This window comes from Staurois parvus, unplaced genomic scaffold (genome assembly GCF_062004578.1).
Source record: "Staurois parvus isolate SC_StPar_1 unplaced genomic scaffold, SC_StPar_1.0 ptg000283l, whole genome shotgun sequence".
Lineage (NCBI taxonomy): Eukaryota > Metazoa > Chordata > Amphibia > Anura > Ranidae > Staurois > Staurois parvus.
This window is the reverse complement of record NW_028318079.1, coordinates 7,998,883-8,020,620: the sequence shown is the minus strand read 5'-3', so window position 1 is coordinate 8,020,620 and position 21,738 is coordinate 7,998,883. Positions and strand designations below refer to the sequence as shown.

At 44.9% G+C, this 21,738-nt stretch overlaps 1 protein-coding gene across 1 annotated transcript; it reads right to left on the bottom strand.

Annotated features, from left to right (window-relative positions):
• Positions 1–706: 706 nt before the first annotated feature.
• LOC149458590 (mitochondrial mRNA pseudouridine synthase Rpusd3-like) lies at positions 707–21,411 on the bottom strand. Its single transcript, XM_089682071.1, has 9 exons — positions 21,206–21,411; positions 19,140–19,300; positions 16,926–16,970; positions 14,379–14,475; positions 13,259–13,366; positions 10,969–11,053; positions 9,577–9,703; positions 7,591–7,730; positions 707–4,203 (listed from the first exon to the last, which is right to left on the bottom strand). Exons 1-9 carry the CDS (start codon positions 21,307–21,309, stop codon positions 4,009–4,011), a joined length of 1,062 nt encoding a protein of 353 aa, XP_089538197.1. The 5' UTR covers positions 21,310–21,411; the 3' UTR covers positions 707–4,008.
• Positions 21,412–21,738: the final 327 nt, after the last annotated feature.

Sequence of the window (21,738 nt, the reverse complement as noted above, 5' to 3'; positions counted from 1 at the left end):
TTAATGAGAAATAAAATATAGGGAACTGTGCACATATTGAAGAGATGTACTTAATACTTTTTTTTTTTTTGTAACTTTGACCAGACATACGCCCTCAGAGACTATATGACCCGTGCTGTTTGTGAGGCCCCCTACAGGCTAAAAATGGTGCATACACTGTGCTTTACTATTGCATACATGAGACTGTGATATATACTTTTTCTGTACTGATTGATGTAAAACGGTTTGGAAAATGAACAATCACTGCAGAAAAATGCACTCTTCTCTCACTATCTACCTTTACCTCCCTGGAGAAATGTGATGGTGCTGGTTGTCCCAGCTCTGTGCAAATAAAGTTTTATAACTGCTTATCATGTGTTTTCTTCTGGCCATTTCATTCATATTCCCTGTAAGGCCTCTGTCCTGGTTCAGACTTGAGTCGCACAGAATTGCATGATGATGGAAATCACATTGTTCTCAATGATGTCCATTCACATGAATGCAACTCAGTATGGAGCAATTTTGGAACTTTGATGCTATTCCAGAACAATTTTGGCCCCATAGAGTTCAAAGGAATCACACAGAAATTGCACGTATATTCGATTCTGATGCGATCTGGAAAGTGATTTCATGTTTTTTAACCTTCAACTCTTTATCCAGGTAAAGCAGCAACACCTTGACTACTAGGGATGAAACTGCATGAAATCATGTCAAAATCACTCACAAGTCGCACTTCAAATTTATTTATTACAGGTACACTGTCAACTTACGCAGCGCTTTACATATATATTGTACATTCACATCAGTCCCTAACCCTCAAGGGGTGTACAATCTAAGGTCCCTAACTCACATTCATACATACACATACTAGCGACAATTTAGACAGGAGCCAATTAACCTATCAGCATGTCTTTGGAGTGTGGGAGGAAACCGGAGTACCCGGAGAAATCCACGCAGGCACAAGGAGAACATGCAAACCCCAGGCAGGTGGTGCCGAGGTTGGCATATGAACCAATGACCCTAGTACTGCCAGGTGGAAGTGCTAACAATTTAGCCACAATCTCCTCAAAAACGCATTGCACTTGTTTGAACCAGGCCTTAGAGTCCTGGATCGGGATTCTTGATCCAGCTGGTTACAGTCAGATCAGGAAACATCATGGGGTTGATTTACTAAAGGTAAAGAGGCTGTTCATTTTGCCCATCAGTTGAATCAGTGCCACCTAACAGTGCAGCCTCATCAGTGTCACATATCAGTGACTCCTCATCAGTGCAGCCTATCTGTGCCAATCAGTGAAGGAGACAAATTACTTTTTTAAAAACTTTATAACAGAACTAAAAAAGCTAAAAACTAAAAAAAGTTTGGTCTTTTTTGGTTTGTTTAGCAAAAAATAAAAACCCCACTGGTGATTAAATACCACCAAAAGAAAGCTCTATTTATCTAAAAAAAAAGATAAAAGTTTAGTTTGGGTACAATGTTGCATGACCGCACAATTGTCATTCAAAGTATAAGACTACTGAAAGCTGAAAATTGGTCTGGACAGGAAGGGGGTAAAAGTGCCCAGTAGGCAAGTGGATAAACCAGATACAGTGAAGGAAATGTGTTCAGCAGGATTTCTGGCTACCAGATGTCTTTTATACAGGTAACAAATTGAAATTAGAAGCAGTCTCTTAAAGGGAGTGCTGCTAATCTCATTTAATTACCTGTATAAAAGACACCTGTCCACAGGAGCAATCAAACAATCAGATTCCAAACTCTCCACCATGGCAAAGATCAAAGAGCTGTCAAAGGATGTCAGGGACAAGATTGTAGACCTACACAAGGCTGGACTGGGCTACCAAACTATGGCCAAGCAGTTGGTGTAATCATTCGTGAAATAGAAAAACCGCAAAACAACTGTCAGTCTCCCTAGGCCTGGTGCACCATGCAAGATCTCACCTCGTGGAGTGTCAATGATCATGAGAACAGTGAGGAATCATCCCAGAACTACATGTGAGGATCTTGTCAATGATCTTCAGCCACCAAGAAAACAATTGGTAACACACTATGCCGACAAGGATTGAAATCCTGAAGTGCCCACAAGGTCCCTCTGCTCAAGAAAGCAAATGTCTGAAGTTTGCCACTAAACATCTGAATGATGCAGAGGAGGACTGGTTGAAATTTTTGTGGTCAGATGAGACCAAAATCGAGCTCTTTGGCATCAACTCAACAAGTTTGGAGGAAGAGGAATGCTGCCTATGACCCCAAGAACACCATCCCAACTGTCAAACATGGTGGTGGAAACATTCTGCTTTGGGGGTGTTTTTTTGCTAAGGGGACAGGATAACTGCACTGCATCAAAGGGACGATGGACGGGGCAATGTACCATCAAATCTTGGGTGAGAACCTTCTTCCCTCAGCCAGGGCATTGAAAATGGGTCTTGGATTGGTGTTCCAGCATGACAATGACCCAAAACACACAGCCAAGGCAACAAAGGAGTGGCTCAAGAAGAGTGGTTTAGCCATTCTCCACCCCTTAATCCGATTGAAAATCTGTAGAGGGAGCTGAAAGTTTGAGTTGCCAAAAGTCAGCCACCAAACCTTAAGGACTTGGAGAGGATCTGCCAGGAGGAGTGGGCCAAAATCCCTCCTGAGATGTGTGCAAACCTGGTGGCCAACTACAGGAAACATCTGACCTCTGTAATTGCCAACAAAGTATTTGCCACCAAGTACTAAGTCATGTTTTGTGAAGGGGATCAAATACTTATTTCCCTTGTGAACATGCAAATCAGTGCATCATTTGTTAGACATGCATTTCTGCTGAATTTGTTGTTGCTATTCTCTCTCTCAGTGTTACAATACACCATTTGATTTTTAGACTGATCATTTCTTTGTGAGTGGACAAACATTCAAAATCAGCAGGGGATCAAATATCTATTTCCTTCACTGTATAACCAAAAATTATCATTTATTTTAATTATGTATAATTTATTTTTTAATATTATTAGTTTTTTTTTTAAATATACTGCCTGAAGATTTTTTTTTAATACACCATAAAGGCTGTAAAAGCAATCATTTCTCCTACTACGAGAGCTGCAGTTGGTCACAGCTTGTCACATGGTACAAGGCTGTTGTGAATAGCCTTGTAGCGTGTGATCTCTGTGATCATTCACAGATTTCACTAGTAGTAAGCAATGATGTCAGGAAGTGACATCTTGCTTACTACTATTCATGTGATCACTGAGGTCCCGTACAGCGATCGGTGTTCCGCTGTGTCCGGAGGACAAAGCAGACACCGGATCGCGGTACTGCGCACTCCCATGGAGCACACACAGGCTCAAAATGCAGGCGCCATTTATGAACGGCAACCCGCTCCTGCACTGCTCCCGCCCGGCCGTTTACGGACATGTGCTGGACGAGAAGTGGTTAAAAAGGTGACAACACTGTTCATTCTGCAGTGAAATCACACATGTAGACAGGGGATGGATATTGTCCATGCCTCTGTTATTGCATGGTCCACGGTTCAGATTTTAGGTCCTTCTCAGCCCTGACAAAGGGGGACTCCTACAGCACCTGAAACACTTTGACTTTCCTATGAAGATTTTTAAATAAAATCCCATTCTGAACTTTTAGTGGAGGAGTGGTACTTCTATTACTTTTTCTATATGGTATTGCACATCTTTTTATTTTATTTTGCCCACAGTCACATCAACCTATGCTTGGAGGCCAACATTAGAAAAGGTAATGATAAAACATCAAATGTGTTTATGTGTTAAAAATACAAAGTCATAATAATTAAGAGCATGAAGTGACACTGTCATTTTAAGTTGCATTACAGTTAAAAAAAACAAAACAAAAAAAAAACATATTTTGTAAATCCAGAAACGAGGCTACTGATTGTATGTGTTTTGGGATCACTCAAATTGTCCCAAAAAATATATTCTGCAGGGAGCTACAGTTAAAAGTCCACAGTGAAATCATGATACAGTTGGAAATGGCTTAGACAATCCTGAAATCCATGTGCAGATGAAACCATGCTTGATGCAAGCAGGTTAATTTTGCATCCTAAGTCCCAAGAGTTCCATTGTCCGCTGGAAGAAGGGCAGGGGTGGAGCCTGGATATGTGCAGGATACCTCCCTCGAGGATCCTTTGGCATTAACAGTTGGTGAAGGTGGAGGTGAAGAGGCATCCGATGCATCAGCTGGCTTGAAAAATGCATCTTACGAAGAATCCTCTCTTCTACCCGCTGGAGAAAACCAAGACAAAAATGAATCCATTTGTTACCACAATGTTCAGTAAACTTCTCTGGTGTTGGATAAATACAATGGATAGGTTTTCCTATTGAGATGATTTATTAAGATGGGAAATGTCTCCACTAGGGACACAAACAACAATACAATTTAAGCAGTGAAGAGGGGTTAGAACATCTGAAATGGTTTACTATCTGCGCCTTTCTGTCACGGTGATAATCCCTTTTATTTGGAGAACAGGAATTAAGGGGGAAGTCTATCAAACAGATTCACAGGCAGCAATAAAAGCCTGACAGAAATGTAATTCTTCCTCAAGCCATCTAAAGCTAGAGAAACATTTTGGTTGAGTTTAAAGCCCAGGCTCACCCCTGCAGCCCGAGTTGTTTTGTTTACTTTTGCCCTGACTGGGTGACCATTTGCCTAGAGTTGAGCTTTCATTTTGGCTGTCTGAAGTGAAATTATGTCTCCCAATGAGTCTGGAATGCCAACGGGGCCCAAATGATTATCATCACTTTTTCCTCTTCAATGCCGTAGTATGTTATTAAATAAAAATATATTTTCTTGTGTTTATTTTTTATTATAGGTCTCGTCATAAACATCATTTTAAACAAAACAGAACTCTAGGCATATACCTACAACTACAATACAGAGGAGATGGTATCAAAAGGTTTGGGGACTACCACTGTTTACAAGAAAGTACTTTGTCTACGTTCACACACTTCCACCTTCAACATAGTCCCCTTGCAAAGCAATACAGCGCTCCCAGCGTTCCGGTCACTTCTGGAATGTGTCCTGGAGGTCTTTTCAAAGCGCATCAAGCACCTTCTGCTATTCTTGGATCTCTTCTTTACGAAGAGGGTGAAGTCTGCAGGAGCCAGATCTGGTGAGTGCAGAAGTGAGATCATTGCAGCCTGGGGTCGAACTTGGCAGCAACATGCCACATGTTCAAATTACACAAGAATAGCCTGGACTGCCTTGATGTTTCTTCAGGGGTGCCTTGGCCAAATGCCTAAAAATTGCCCAAAACCTGTACACAAGCTTGCCTTTTAGTTACACAAAGCCACAGGGTTTTCATTGTGCAACATTATGACCTTCTTAGGTGCCGGCGTCCTGACAACCATCAGTTGAAAAGCAGGATGTCAGCTGCCTGCACAGCATCCTAGTTTGACCCTTCCCTGCCCACCTCCATCAGTGCTGGGGTCATATTAGCTCAGTGATGGAGAAAAACTGAGGGAGAGGAGAAACATGGGAATACTAGTCAGTACCAGTGTGCAAAAGTGTATTTGCTTTGGAAGAATGAATCCCCTCTAATGTTGGGTGTCCTACATGTGTGGATGTTGCTGCGTTATATAAAACTTTTCACTTTTAGAATGGGGTGCCTCAAGACTGTCCATCATTTTAAAAGGGTGCCTCGGAACTGTCCATTTTTAAGGGTGCCGCGGGACTGTCCGTCATTTTTAAGGGTGCCGCGGGACTGTCCGTCATTTTTAAGGGTGCCGCGGGACTGTCCGTCATTTTTAAGGGTGCCGCGGGACTGTCCGTCATTTTTAAGGGTGCCGCGGGACTGTCCGTCATTTTTAAGGGTGCCGCGGGACTGTCCGTCATTTTTAAGGGTGCCTAAACTGAAAAAAAGGTTGAGAAACACTGCCGTAGGATATACCGACAATGGCAGCAATGTTGTGGATTGTTCTCCAATGATCATCATGCACAAATTGCCGATTGGTTTCGACATTTTCGAGGGTTGAGCTTGTTGAAGGTCTTCCTGATCTCTCCTCGTCTTCCAGTGATGTTCTTCTGCTCTGCTCTCGTGTGCTACTCGAAACACTTCAAACAACTCATTGCAGCATCGCCATAAACTTTCTGAATCATGTCAAATGTCTCTGTAGCAGATTTGTCCAGTTTCAAACAGAATTTCACGTTTGCCCTTGTTTTTTGTTTTTTTTATTGCAGTAGTTAACACTTACAGACCTTATTCCCCTACACCCCCTGTGACTGAAAAGTGAATAGAAAAGCAGTAGGTTTGATAGGCTGAACTCTGGCACTTCACTCTCTCCTCCTATCGGGATACGCCACAGCAAAAGGAAATGCAGCAAACATTACTGCCATCTTTATGCTGTTTCTCTTACTCCCAGTCTGAGCTCTGCTGTTCGGGGAACACTGAGTCACATTCAGGCACTTACACGGCTTACATTAACCTCTTACCGTTCACGTAATGCAAAATGAGTGGGCTTTAGAACCCACGCATCTCATATATGCGTCCGTGGGAGGCAGAGCTTTATGAATTGAAGGCGTGCTCACTTCGTATACCCAGCACAGTGACCAAGCTATCAAAGATAGCCTTTGGTCTCTATAAGGGCTCATGTACACAGGGTGTTTGGAAAACTCTTCTGAACGATGGAAACTGACTGCTGGAAAACGTAGGTTAAAAAAACGTCAGTTTAGCTGCATTTGCATACCGCATTTATGCACGTTTGTGTTTAGAAGCATTTTTAAAAGATAACCTCAGGAGACCTTCCCAAACGCCCAGAATGCACTGAAAAATAGTAAAAAATTAACTATTTCAGACATTTTGAGAAGAATAGAGAGCAGAAGCAGAGAGAGCAGTATTTGTTGAGATGACCTGTCTTTTCTGGTTGTATTCACTATGGATCCCATCATGAGCATAATGAGGTGCGTTCTACCATTGTTTCCTTCACGCGAAACCTGGAACTGACTGCGCTGGTGTGCCGGGTCCATTTGAATACATGGAAAACGCTTTGCATGCATTTCTGATGATGAAAAAAGGCTCTGGACAGCATCTGGACATGGAACAGTTAAAAAAAATGCTTCTAAACGCAAATGCTTATAAACGCAGTTAACCGCGTTTACAAGCGTTTGAAACGCTGGTAAAATCTACTCCAGTTTGCCGCGTTCAAAAAAACAACTGGAAACTCAACTGCCTGTAAACGACTCTGTGTACATGGACACATAGGAAAACATGAAGGAGAGTTCATGGGCTGCTGAAAAAAATGCTGAATGGCTCCTGAGTCAGTTTATCAGCTGCAGTGTACATGAGCCCTTAATGATTGGAAGCTGGCAGGACTGGCTCACAATCACACAACCACTGATAGGCAATTGCAATGGTCACACGATCGGCTGGTCTTTCCCACCCACCAGGCATAAAGACCCTGATACAGAGACCCTGGGCTGGGCTGGAAGGGGTTACAAAATACACGGAATGATAACAGAGCTGCATTCAATTGTGTCTTATATCTGCATGGAGTTCACATTTCGGCAAAGAGCAGCAACGCTTCACATTGTAACATTTTGTATACTGGCTCTAGAACATTATTTATACTGGAAATGTGACAGGTACTCTTTAAGAAAATCAGCCAAGCATCTACCTGAGTTTGTGGAAGAGCCACATCAAAGGGGATGTAGATGTCCTTTCCCAAAATCTTTGCTACCCGCATGCTGTACGTGTGATCGCCAAGTACTGGACAAAACTTCAGGGTGCATTGAACCAGCAGCTGGTCTTTAAAGACTGAAAATAAAAAGTAGTAAAAAAATATAAAATAATGATAAATGCAAATAATCCTCCCCAAAAGGAGCTATTCCATTTTTACGTGACTGTAAGACAGTGGTCTCCCAACTGCGGCCCGGGGGCCAGATGTGGCCTTTTTCTTGGCTTTATCCAGCCCTTGGGACACTATTTCCCCCACTGTCAGGAACAGTGGGGGATACTGTAATTCCTGACAGACAACGGGACACCCACATTCTCCCCACTGACACCAATGATGGGACACTATTCCTCTCACTAACAAGGACGGGGCACTGCTCCTCCCGCTGACACCAATGACGGGGCACTGCTCCTCCCGCTGACACCAATGACGGGGCACTGCTCCTCCCGCTGACACCAATGACGGGGCACTGCTCCTCCCGCTGACACCAATGACGGGGCACTGCTCCTCCCGCTGACACCAATGACGGGGCACTGCTCCTCCCGCTGACACCAATGACGGGGCACTGCTCCTCCTGCCGACACCAAAGATGGACACTATTCCTCCCATTGACACCAATGATGGGGCACTATTCCTCCCGCTGACACCAATGATGGGGCACTATTCCTCCCACTGATACCAATGATGGGGCACTGCTCCTCCTGCCGACACCAAAGATGGACACTATTCCTCCCATTGACACCAATGATGGGGCACTATTCCTCCCCCAGTAATAACGATGGAGCACTATTCCTCCCCCAATAATAATGATGGGGCACCATTCCTCTCACTGATACCTCCGATGGGGCACTATTTCTCTCACGAATAATGAGGCACTATTGCTTCAACTGACACCAATGAAGGACCACTATTACCGGCTACAGTCTAGCCCCCCTAAAGTCTGAAGGACAGTAATCTTGCCCTTTATTTAGAAATATTGGACACCGCTGCTGTAGATAATGTTCAACACATTGGAGGGGGGGGGGGGGGATAAACAAAAAAAGAAAAATGAAATGCACATCTTTTACCTGCTAAATAATGTGCATTTATTATTTTTTTGTAAACGGTAGTAAACTGGATAAAACAATCTTTATGTATCCTTTGTTACTTCTGATCTCCTGCAGCTTCTTCCTGTCTACATGCACTCCAGTGATGGCTGCATGACATTTCTCAGGGTGGGTTTCCCGATGACAGCAGTAGACCATGCCTGTGTGATGTGGGTTCAAACAGCCACTTGTAATCTCTGTAAGAGGTCGTGTTACAGTGTGACAACACAGGAGCACAACTGGTAGACAAAGACAGAGCGTTGTCGCCCTCTAACAGGAAGTGCCTGCACAAGTACTGTACATTCATGGCAGGATCAGCAGGAATGATTAGAATGAAAGTTGCAGATATGAAAAGCTTGTATGTGATTTTAGCAATTGGATTGACATTTAACCTCTTCACGCCGGCCGAACGCAAAAGTGCGGCCTCCCGGCGTCTGGGCCTAGACGCTGAGCGGCTGCACATTTGCGTTCTATTAAAAAAGAACATATGTGCTGAGAGTGCACGCCCTGCGCGCTCCCAGGACACATGTCTGGTACTCACGGAAAGGTCCCGATCTCCACTTTTGATCGAGACCTTTCCCGATCATGTGACTGCGTGTCACGGCAGTCACATGATCCTAAAACCCCTCCCAGCTTCTGAAACCCTTATAAAGGGCCGGGAGGCGCCAGCACCAAGAGGTTAGAGCACTACGCACTCATTGAAAATATACTGTACATGGCCTTCAACCACAGGTGCGCTGCCTTTGCCCTCTGGCCTTGTTACATAGAGCAGTACAGGGGTTCTAGGACATGCAAACGTCTCACCACTGACTATCATTGAGCCTACAGAGCATTTCTGATGTACCTTTCATGGGCTGCAGCTGTAACAAAGAACAACCATCCACAGAGTCCAGAACCTTATAGAATGTACAGGTCTCCTTCAACTCTCTCCTCTCCAGGCTCCCTCTGGATGGATCAGTCACTGGAATGACCTGTACAAAAATCATAAACTGCATCTACACAGAAAAATATTTCAACACATCTGCTTATTTCATACCTCCTTCCCCGAGCAACATGTTAATGACATTTGTAAATAAAATCTTTTCATTGCATACCTTATTTTAGACCCAGTGACATTATCACTGGGTGTCTGTGCTTCTCTATGCAGTGCAGGCAGGTCATAGCTATTGTGAGGGGCCAACAAGGTGCTGTACATACAGTAGTTCCCTGAATACACCACAGCCCCCTGCTTCAGTACTCCTCTCAAGAGCCCTCAGTCCCTAAGAAAACAATGAGCTGGTTCTTGGGAGGAGTTATGCAAATATTAAAGCGTCTTAATTATTGGGAGCAGTGGGCATTCTGAGTCAGGCTTTATTTGTATGCAGACCCCCCCCCCCTAGGTAACACCCCCAAGTGTTCCTGAGCCTGCATGATTGGAAAAAACTGAAATCCAATGAATGAAAGGGTTGGGCCAGGGACATTCAGGCTGGGGAGGAAAGGCCTAAAGGGTGCTGAATGTCCTCCAGCCAGAAAACGAGACAGGCCCCATGTGACCTGCTTCTAACGAACAATGGGAGAAGCCAGAGGCGTCCCTAGGTGCGATCACACTTGGTGACACCCCCTCCGACGATCCCCGCAGAATAGATCGGATCTGCAGATTGAGCATAATGGATCAGACTACAATCCATTATGCTCAATCCGCAGATCCAATCCATCCTGCGGGGATCGTCAGCTTTCTTTACAACTTATCTTTTCTTGGAGCGGGTCCGGGACAACTGCGCATGTCCTGGTTTCAGGCACGATCAATAGATCGAATGATCGTGCCTGAAACCAGGACATGTGCAGTTGCTTTAGGGGGACATATCTACATGGGAGACACATCTTGCCGATACACTGGTGTCACCCCGCAGGATCGTCCGCATGCAACCTATACGGGGCGAGACCGGACCCGCTCCAAGAAAAGGTAAGTTGTAAAGAAAGCTGACAATCGTTGGCTTGCTTTACAACTTACCTTTTTGTGGAGCGGGTCCAGTGTCACCCCTTGCGGTCGGTGTCACCCGGTGCGAACCGCACCCCCCGCACCTGCCTCGGGACGCCACTGGGAGAAGCTCACAGTGTGCAGTGAAATCAGAGTAAGCAATTACAGTACAGGAGAGGAGCTGTACAACAACAAGACTGAAGGGAAGGCTGGAGTTCAGCTTCAATCCCCGAAGGGCCACAAGCTGCTCAAATCCAATGAGACATCAAATCAACTTACCAGCCTTAGATCTTTAATACTTTCCTCCTTCAGAGATACTTTTACATCCCCTTCCGCTGGGTCTGGCACTCCTAAAGTGATAACACTGAAAAATAAGTGGCCATTATTTATAAGAAGTCTTTATTCAAATCCCAGCCACGACACTAATTACATGGAGTATGCATGTTCTCCCTGTGCCTGCGTGGGTTTCCTCCAGGTACTCTGGTTTCCTCCCAAACTCCAAAGACATGCTGGTAGGTTAATTGGCTCCTGTCTAAATTGGCCCTAGTATGTGTATGTATGAATGTAAGTTAGGAACCTTAGATTGTACACCCCTTGAGGGTTAGGGACTGATGTGAATGTACAAAAATATATATACATATATATATATATATTGCTGCATAAATTGATGGCGCTCTATAAGTACCTGAAATATATAATGAGTAGGATGTGTTAAACGATAACGATATTGTGAACGAAAAATTGTCGTTTTGCATACGAACGATCGATTTTCTATGCGGTGGTATGACAGTCGTACAAAAAAAATCAATCAAGCGCTATCACGCATGAGCGGAAACAGAAGATAACCCGGATGTTTATATCCAAGGAATCTTCGTAAACATGAAGGAAAAATCCAAATGTTAAAAGTAGATTGTGCTAATGAGATGATGAAACCAGAATTCTGCAGATTATATTTTATGTATCACTATTTATGTATATAAGTCATGTAATAAACGATATTATACTCATTGCTGGTAATCGTGTATATCGCTCGTTCTGTCCGGAAGGGCGTGGCTACGAGGTCACACGCACACCGCATCACTTTCACTTGTACGGAAGACGTCAACACTACGTATTGCCCAACAATTTTTTTTAGATTGGTTAATGTGGCCCACGATTTCGACCAGCGAACGAACGCCTCTTGGTCGTCGGATGACCGATCAGTTGATTTTCTAATCGTGTATTCCCACCTTAAGGCTCACCCTTGCCATTAACAGCAGCGTTGTCAGCCTGCTGTGTTCACTCCTTCAGATGGTCATTGGGTTGTCTAACAGTTCTATCAGATAAGCAGCCTAATGGCCAACTAAAGCCCAGTACACATGTACCAAAAGTTGGCCAGTTCAGCAGGAACCGGTCAACTTTCAGCACACGTGTATTGCTGTCTTCAACAGAATCCGGGCTAACAAGAGTACACAGCATGCTGACAATGCGTCTGCTAACTTTGAGGAACCAAAAAAAAATAAAAAAAAATCTAAAACCTTAAAGAGATCCCTTGCAAAGCAAAGCAACAGCTTCGTCTACCTGCCCCCTCAACTGTTCTATTTGGCTGCCAGAAACAAAGAAATGAAGCCCTGTGTTTGAGTCTAGAGCTTACACAGGGCTTAGGACTCTGTCTGCCTCCATGTGACATCATTGGTGGCTGTGCGACCAATCACCATTGCTGCAGGTCACATGCTCCCTGTATTTGGAAGTTTTATTATTATAATACAGGATTTATATAGCGCCATCAGTTTGCTCAGCGCTTTACAATATAACGGGAGACAATACAGTTCAATACAAGAGGGTTAGGAGGGCCTGATCCTGGGAGCAGGGGCGGACTGACCATTTGAACCTCGGGCACTGCCCAAGGGCCCAGGGTCAGTAGGGGGCCCCATGAGATGCCCCTGGTACCTTTGTCATAGTCTTTTTTCAGTTTGGGCAAGGACACAGGGGCCCCATGAGTTGTCAGTCCGCCCCTGCCTAGTACTCTACTATCTAAGACGTATGTGTTATTTATGTTTCTTCACAGAACGGCAGTACAAGATGCTGAGTAGACTGGCACAAAAACCTTCATTCAAATATATTCCTCAGTAGCAATCGACTATATAAAACCACTATGTGTACTAAATGCCAGATATTACTTTGTAAAAGCAGCAGTGACATCACTGTGCTGTACAAATCCTATGCATAGAGCAGAGATGTGGGAAAGGTCCAGCAAGCTCCACCCATTACAGGCTGCCTGCAATAAACTACAGGAGGAGGCGGAGACAAGACCAGTCACCCTGCACAAGGAGAGAGCAGCAGTGACCGGTCTTTATTACAGGAAGCCAACATTTCACACTGGAATACTGCACAGATCTTGAAGAAATGCACAAAGCGCACCAAAATACAAGAAAAAATAAACATGACGAATGTATTTAGGCAATATTTACTTATGCCCGAGTTCAGTTGTTGCTTTGCCCTATACAGGCTCACTTGGATTCTTTTGGCATCGTACATAATGCTCACACATCTTGGGTATAACTTACAGGACTTGAAGACACAAACTCACCAGAACGTTGTAAACGGTTTCTTTGCTTTCCGACACCGAGAATAAAAATCTTCAAAGTGCTTGGTTGTCACATGGCAGGTGGAGAGGAGGACGAGCCCGGAGCTCTCCCTACAGGAGAGACAAGGAGAACAGATGACAGCCATCCTACAGAAGTGCACTCATATGGGTTACATGTCTGGTGGGGTGGGACATAAAGATGGCCATACATCACTAGAATGCCTTTTGAAAATGTTATTTCTTTGGCACATTTGTTTCATTTTCTAATGGTTAGTGGAGTCAAGTCGATGTTCGTTTGTGACATTACTGATGAGAAAATTTGAAGGAAGCTCTTGGGAGGAGTTATGCAAATATCAAAATACCTTGATGGGTGTTGCTAGGTGGGCTGTGTTTGCATGCAGATCGTCCTAGGTAATGCCTACATGTAATGCTGAGGCTCCATGATTGTAAAAACTGAATTCCAGAGATTGAAAAGGTGGGCCAGGGAGAAAAGTGCTAGATGATGCTGGATGTCCTCCACTCAGAAAATGAGGCAGGCTCTATTTGAACTGCTGCAGCTTCTAATGCACATCGTGAGAAGCTCACAGTGTGCAGTGAAATCAGAGGAAGCAATTTCAGTCCAGGCGAGGACGTAATCTGGAGCCTAGGGCAGGGGTGTCAAACTGGCAGCCCTCCAGCTGTTGAGAAACTACAAGTCCCACCATGCCTCTGCCTTTGGGAGTTATTCTTGTAATTGTCAATATTGCAATGCCTCCTGGGACTTGTAGTTTGGCAACAGCTGGAGGGCCACCAGTTTGACACCCGTGGCCTAGGAGAAACATGCCAAACTGTCCCCCCGCCCCCCAAGATGTATAACCATTATGTGTCAGCAAAAATCCCCCCCCCCCAAAAAAAAGTAAAAAAACAAACAAAAAAACAAAAACAAAAACTGAGCACTAATTTGCATGCTTACTAGCTATGCATGACCACAGCGCCCAGGGCAGCTGCCCCTCCTGCCCACCCCTTGTCCCGGCCCTGTATACAACTGTGCAAGACTGAATGGAAAGCCGGAGTTCTGGCTGGAGGCTGTAAGAATGTGACTACCATACACAGAAAATAAATAATAATAATATCACATATGTACTTAGGTGCTGCTTTCACAACATGCAGTTCAGGTTCGACCTCCAACAACTGCTGTAGATCCGGTAGTAGAGACACCAGAGAGATCTCCTCTGAAGTTCCTACAGATAAAAGGAAACATTGTTAACAGGAAATGAGAATAGATGACACCACCGCCATACAGGGAAGGATCTGATTGGCTAATACAGACACTGCTCTAACCCCAATCTAATATATTGCTACATGCTGGATGACAGCTGACATCACACACATGTCCCTTTGGGGAGATTTCTCTTCACTTCCTGTCCCGAGGAGACAAAGGAAGTAAGAGGAAATCACCTGGTGTCCCCATTGGAAGAGGTCTTCACTATTCCTGTTTTGGTGACAGCTGTAAAAATTTCCCATTACTTTCTGTCCAAGTGTGGATGGTCATCAGGACAAATAGAGAGGGTGAATCTCCCCAGTATTCTGCACTCCATCTAAAAAAAAGAAAAAAAAAAAAGAAAAAAAAACAAACAATTGGCTTTAGATACTTTAAAGGTTTAGTTCAACTTCTCAGAAAGAAAAAAAAAAAAAAAGAAAAAAAAGGTGACCGAACACCCTGCCTACCTCCCGTTCCCCGTTGTACTGATGAGCTGTCAGTACACACACAGGCGGTGTAGTGTTCCAGAGATTCTCCCTCTTCTCTCTGCAGGGCTTCCGGGATGGATGATTTGTGCTGGTGCTGACCAATCAGAACCATTCTGATCCATCCTGGAAGTGATGCACAGAGAAGAGCAGAGATTTCAAATCACCAGACTGCTATACTGGCTGCCTGGGCACTGACGGCTCATCACACAAAGAGGTAAGTACAGAGGGGACCAGGGGGAAGGTGGGGAGGCTGTACGGTGTAAGTTCACCTTTTCATTGTCTCTTAAAGGTTGAACTTACACTTTAAGCTCCGTTCACACTGGGAGTTTTGAGTCGCGGGCAGAATCAGCGTGATTCTGCCCATGATTTTCATAGCGCTCTGCTATACTGACAATAACTATATTCCCTTCGCACACATTCCTGGCAGTACGGCTCATCAATAGAGGGCGCTGTACTGACTGCCAGCTGGGACTGGAAACACCATAGGAAAAACGTACATATTCAGTGCATTATTGTTTAAAATAATTTATTAAAGAAACAAAAATAGGTATCATACTCACAAAGGTTGGCTCTGAGGAAGAGGTTGCGTCCTCGAAACGCGTTAGCCAGTTGGTCATCCAGGGTTCCATCGTATGGACTCAGATGTTGTTTGGATCATACATCTTGTTCAGTTTGACATGCCTGTGTTATTATGTCTATTGTGAGTATGATACCTATTTTGTTTCTTCAATAAATTATTTTAAACGATAATGCACTAGGTCGGTGCGTTCTTTTTCTGTTTCTCCATTTGTATCCAGTGTATTCGGACCACCCCGGTCTGTTGAGGGCAGCAAGCAGTGCATATTCCAGAAAATTCCAGAACATTCCTATTGGGTCTACTGAGTCCTTTCCTAGCGCAGGAGTAAAGTGTTTGTTGTGTTAAACGTACATATTCGTCAGCACAGCACGGATCTCGATATGGTCCAAAAAGGTTTTCATTCCAAAAAGATCACATCGCAAAGAAAAGTGCAGCATTTCGGAGTCGTTCAGGACCCCTTCGTCACCCCTTCAAATGCCTGATGAAGGGGTCCTGTGAGGCTCCGAAACGTTGCACTTCACTTTGTGATGCGATCTTTCTTTGTGATGCGATCTTTTAGATGCCATTCATTTTAATGGCACCCTAAAGCGTGGTGCGGTTCTGCCATAAACGTAGAGCAAAAATTTGCGCTACAATCACAGCAAACCGCATCGTGCGAAGCTTGTCGCCCAAAAGAAGCTCCTTTTTGGGCAACGAGCTTCACGTGATGCAATTGCAGCACGATTTATTGCATGACAATCGTCGCAGAACCCCACTGCGTTTTTAGGTGCCTTTAAAATGAATGGCATCTGAAATTTGTGTTGTGCGATCTGTCATTTTAGCAGGGCGCTTTGAAATTGCAAAAACTCCCAGGCGTGAACGAAGCCTTAAAGTTGGCAGCAAAAAAAAAATAAAAAAATTTAATATATTCCTCAATAGCCAAATTGAATAAAAATCCATTTGTGTGCACCAAACGCCTTTAAAAACCGGGATATTACTGTGGAAACGTAGTGGTGACATCATCAGTGTGCTGTGCAGAGAGCAGAGCTGTGGGAGGGACCCAACAAGCCCCACCCACTACAGGCTGCCTGCAGAAAACAGTTGGGGGCAGAGACGAGACCAGTCACCCTGCACAAGGAGAGAGAGCAGCAGTGACTGGTCTTTATTACAGGAAGCCAAAGTTTCACTCTGGAATACTGCAGAGATGTGAAAAAAAATACAACAAAGCACAGCAAGATTCCAGGAAGAATGCACAGGGTGAATGTATTTAGACCATATTTGCTAATCCTGGAGTTCAGCTTTCAAGGTTCATGATCCGATCTCTGGCTTACATCAATGTGGAGTGGGGACAGGCTGTCATTACTGTTGTATACAATGGGTGTGTACCTGTGATCGACAGTCCTTGTGGTTTGTTAATGGCAAGGATCGGACCTAAAAAAAAACAGAACAATGCTGTAGTCAGTAAAATAAAAAAGGTATTCTAGATCTAAAACATTCAAAAGAGAGAAACTCAACACCTGGACTTTCAAGAAGGTGCCCCAAGGAGTAACACACAAGATGCCAATTGTAAAAATAGCAGGGGGGGTCGGAGGGTTACCTCCCCGATTACTCTTTATTAATACTCTCCTAATCATTCTACATCTTTATTCTAGATCTAAATAGGAGAACATTAAGGGCTGCTGGATCACACCAATCACGGCGTGGGAACATACGTGGAAGTGCGTGTTTTCCCACACTGCACAGGGGCGTGCTGCTGGCTACAGATTTGCGGGTGCCACTAATTCTTAATGGTGCCCCCGTGCATCTTGGAAACGTGGGTGTATTCACAGCCACCAAAACACATGGTACCACAGTGATTTGGTGCGAAGCGATCTTAACCCCTTCCCGCCGGAGCCTCCTGGCCCTTTAAGAGTTTCAGACGCCGGGAGGCAGGGCGTGTTTTAGGGATCATGTGACTGCCGTGACGCGTCGGCACGGTGGTCACATGAGTAGGAAAGGTTCTGATCGAAAGAGCAGACCGGGACCTTTCCGTGAGTACCAGACATGGGTGCTGAGAGCGAGCAGGGCGCGTGCTCTCAGCACATATGATTTTTCTTACATGAACGCAAATGTGCGGCCGCTCAGCGTCTCGGCCCAGACGCCGGGAGGCCGCACATTTGTGTGCGGCCGGCGTGAATGGGTTAAAAGTCGCACCTGCCATACTTTTTTTTTTTGCATGGAAACATGCAGAACCATGGGAACCGGTCCTAAAGTCGAAGTTTAGTTAATCATTTGAGCACCGGAAGATTTTACCCCTTTCATGACCGGGTCATTTTTTTTTTTTTTTTTGCTATTCAGCACTGTGCTAATTTAAACTGGCAATTGTGTCATCATGCAACACTGTACACAGATAAAATTTATATCATTTTTGTTCACACAAATAGGGCTTTCTTTTGGTGGTATTTGATCATCACTGGGATTTTTGATTATATAAACGAAAAAAGACAGACATTTAAAAAAAAAAAAAAAAATTTATAATAAATTATATATATATATATATATATATATATATATATATATATATACATACATATACATACATACATACACACACACACACACACACACACACACACACAGTTGTGCTCAAAAGTTTGCATACCCTGGCAGAAATTGTGAAATTTTGGCATTGACATTGAAAATATGACTGATCATGCCAAAAATGCCCTTTTACTGAAGGATGATGATCATATGACGCCATTTATTATCACATAGTTGTTTGGCTCCTTTTTAAATCATAATGATAACAGAAATCACCCAAATGGATCAGAAGTTTCCCTCCCCTGGAATGTTTGGCCTTGGTACAGACACACAAGGTGACACACACGGGCTAAAATGCCTATTAGAAGTTAATGTCCCACATTTGTGGCTTTTCAAATTGCAATTAGTGTCAGTGTATAAATAGTCAATGAGTTTGTTAGCTCTTATGTGGAAGCACTGACTAGGCTGATCCATGAGGATCAGAAAAGAACTGTAAAAAGTCCTGCGTAACAAGGTAATGGAACTTTATAAAGATGGAAAAAGACATATAAAGATGTCCAAAGCCTTGACTATGCCAATCAGTACTGTTAAATCACCTATTAAGAAGGGGAAAGTTCGAGAATCTCTTGATACCAAGCCAAGGTCAGGTAGACCAAGAAAGATTGCAGCCATAACTGCCAGAAGAATTCTTCGGGATACAAAGAAAAACCCACAGGAAACCTCAAAAGAAAAACAGGCTGCTCTGGAAAAAGATTGTGTGGTTGCAGCTACAAAAACTGGTGATTGGACCGGAAATGGGAGCAGGTACCTGTCAAATTCGGGTACCCGCTCCCCCCCTGCCCCCCAAAGGTGCCAATCCTTAATGGGGAGCGGGGGAGCAGTCCTTAAAGCGGAACTTCCCCTTTTGGGTGGAGCTCCGCTTTAAAGCGGTTATCCTCCCACAGTGCTGGAAGTTCAGCAGCAGGAAGAGGACAGGGCAGCCCTGCACTGAAGACTTCGAAGGAATCCAGCAGCCTGCACATGGATGTCAGTGGGTGCTCCCAGGTCCGGTAGAGCGCCGTTCTTTGTGGTTTGGTTTACCTTCCTTGTAGACAACATTCTGAGCCAGATGCTGGCACAGCTCCTCCTTGCTGAGTCTACTGACGGTGACGACCCCCGGGTTCCTCAGGATGCTTTGCCGGTCTCGGTCTTCCTTCTTAACCTTCTTTGTTTTATCCTGTGTTTTCAGAATCTCCTGGTACCTACCGCAAGGGAAACAACACCGTGATACATATTTCCCAACGTAACCCTGGAACCCAACAGGGATGCACCAGTGCCGATACAGGTGTCAGTGCCAATGGAGAGAACTTATACTTGTGAAAATGCTCCCAATACCAGACACCAATACTTTGTGGCGCAAAATTACTGAGCGCAAATCCCACTGCAAAGAACCATATGTGATTTGAACAGGAATGCAATGCGATTCCTGTCCAAATCACATGCGGTTTCCCCACTGCTCCTGTGTGAAGCCAAGCTTGTTATCGTAACTTTGAGCCTGAGTTCACATAGGAGGGGTGGGGGAAACCTCCCTGCATGGCGGGTTCCACCAGCTCCTGATCTGACTGTTGACATCAGTGGCTGCGGCTTTGGCTTCTCCTGCCTCTCCCATGGCTCTCTCTCCCCAGCCTCCAACAGTTCCAGCCATCCAATGGACCTCTGCCTCATCCCCCCCTGGTCCCGCTGTACCAGATTGCCGATCCCTGCTGTCAGGAGCGGTGCGGGAAACCTCCCTGCACCCATCCCCGTTGTCACGCAACGAAAAGCCGCTTCACAGGTCTGGGGATTTGCAATCCCTGCGGCTTTCTCGCCTCTCCTTGCAGGGATGACTGTATGGGCTAGGTGGCTACTGATTGGTCAGCACTGTCACATGGACAGTGCTGACCAATCAGTAGCTGTCTAGCCTGTACTGTTATCCCTGCAAAGGGAGGAGAGAAACCCCCAAGGATTGCAAATCCCCAGACCTGTGAAGCAGCTTTTCGTTGAGTGATAGCGGGGATCGGTGCAGGGAGGTTTCCCCCACCCCTCCTATGTGAACTCAGCCTCAAAGTAACTATGACAAGCCTGGCTGTGTGGGAAACCGCATGCAGTTTGGACAAGGAATCGCACCACATTCCTGTTCAAATCACATGCGGTTCTTTGCAGTGTGATTTGCGCCCATTTATATTTATGATGCAAATCGCAGCACAAAGTATCGGTATCTACCAATAAAAAAAAAAAAAAAGTGTATCGGTGTGTCAATAGAACCTACCTGACCTATAGACGTCCTATGGAGTGATGGAGTCGGAGGGCCCGATGAGACCCCCAGGGCATGACAGGGATTCCAGAACAATCATCCATTTATAGTTTCTTGTACACTTCCAGTTTCCAATAGGGTCAGTTCACGTTAATGTGATTTTCCAGTTGTAGGTGGAGCCTGGCGCTCAGAGTCATCCAATTTTTTCCTGAAGCTGACCATACACTGCACAATCTAATTGTACAATCTCCTTTACATCTGCCATCACTTATGTAGTGCAATGGCCTGCCTGGATACAAAGCGATTGGTTTCATTCAGTGAGTGCACATTATTCATGGTGTTGGGAAGTCTAATGACTGTATAGTCACATTGTAACCTGTATGATGGCCCTAAATGAGGTCATACAATCAGATTGCACAGTGCATGGCTAGCCTTTTACCTCCTGCATTGAGATCTCCCTGTTAAGAGTGCCTAGCTTTGTCCCCGCCAACCTGGAACCCCTCATAATGGGCACAGCAGGTGTACAGACCCGAGAACTCAGCACAGAGACGGTGGGAACCCCTCATAATGGGCACAGCAGGTGTACAGACCTGGGAACTCAGCACAGGGATGGTGGGAACCCCTCATAATGGGCACAGCGAGTGTACAGACCCAGGAACTCAGCACAGGGATGGTGGGAACCCCTCATAATGGGCACAGCGAGTGTACAGACCCAGGAACTCAACGTAGAGATCTCACTAATGTCTACCAAACTCTGAACTCTCAGTTTAGGGTGGAAGGACACATGCTTCACCTGCTATCCATGCAGGAGTTACAGGCGGTGCACTCCATCTGTCCTCTCATGTCCCCATAATTATCTACATAAAGGACTCACCAGGGCACTGAGTGCCTCCTCCTTGCAGAGGGGATGTGGAGGCCAGTAATGTGACGGATCAGCCCACACACAGGCAGACAGGTCCTCTTCCAGGGCAGAGCCATCACCTCCCTCTACCCATCAGATGTCAGCACAGCCCTACCCATGCCGAGGTGGATGGCTGCAGAACGGAACTCTGTTTTCTACAGGAAACACGTGACCTCCACTTTTTTTTTTTTAAATGAACTTTAATGTAAAACACTGGCAAAGTCTACAGAGTGGAGCTCCACTCGACAGAACCCGTGTCCTCCGCTACAACTTTTTTTGAATTAATTGAACTTTAATGTAACAAACAACTCATAGACACAAGGCAAGGAAGTGGAGGTCACGTGTTTCCTGTCACATATTGCCTGTGTATATTTTTCAAAGGGGCGTAGCTGCAGACTGGAGTTCCACTCTGGACAGGAAACGTGACCTCCACTCCAACTTTTTAGTGGACTCCACCTTTATTCTTTATTTAATGAACTTTACCCACTTGCCCTCCAGATGATTTG

What these genes read in the sequence shown, in the direction of transcription:
- LOC149458590 (XM_089682071.1), bottom strand. Translation starts at nt 21,309, where the DNA reads ATGGCTCTGCCCTGGAAGAGGACCTGTCTGCCTGTGTGTGGGCTGATC. An exon ending in AAACCGTTTACAACGTTCTG is followed by an intron (nt 11,054 to 13,258) that starts GTGAGTTTGTGT and finishes CTTATTTTTCAG; the next exon opens with TGTTATCACTTTAGGAGTGC. An exon ending in GTATTAAAGATCTAAGGCTG is followed by an intron (nt 9,704 to 10,968) that starts GTAAGTTGATTT and finishes ATTTTTGTACAG; the next exon opens with GTCATTCCAGTGACTGATCC.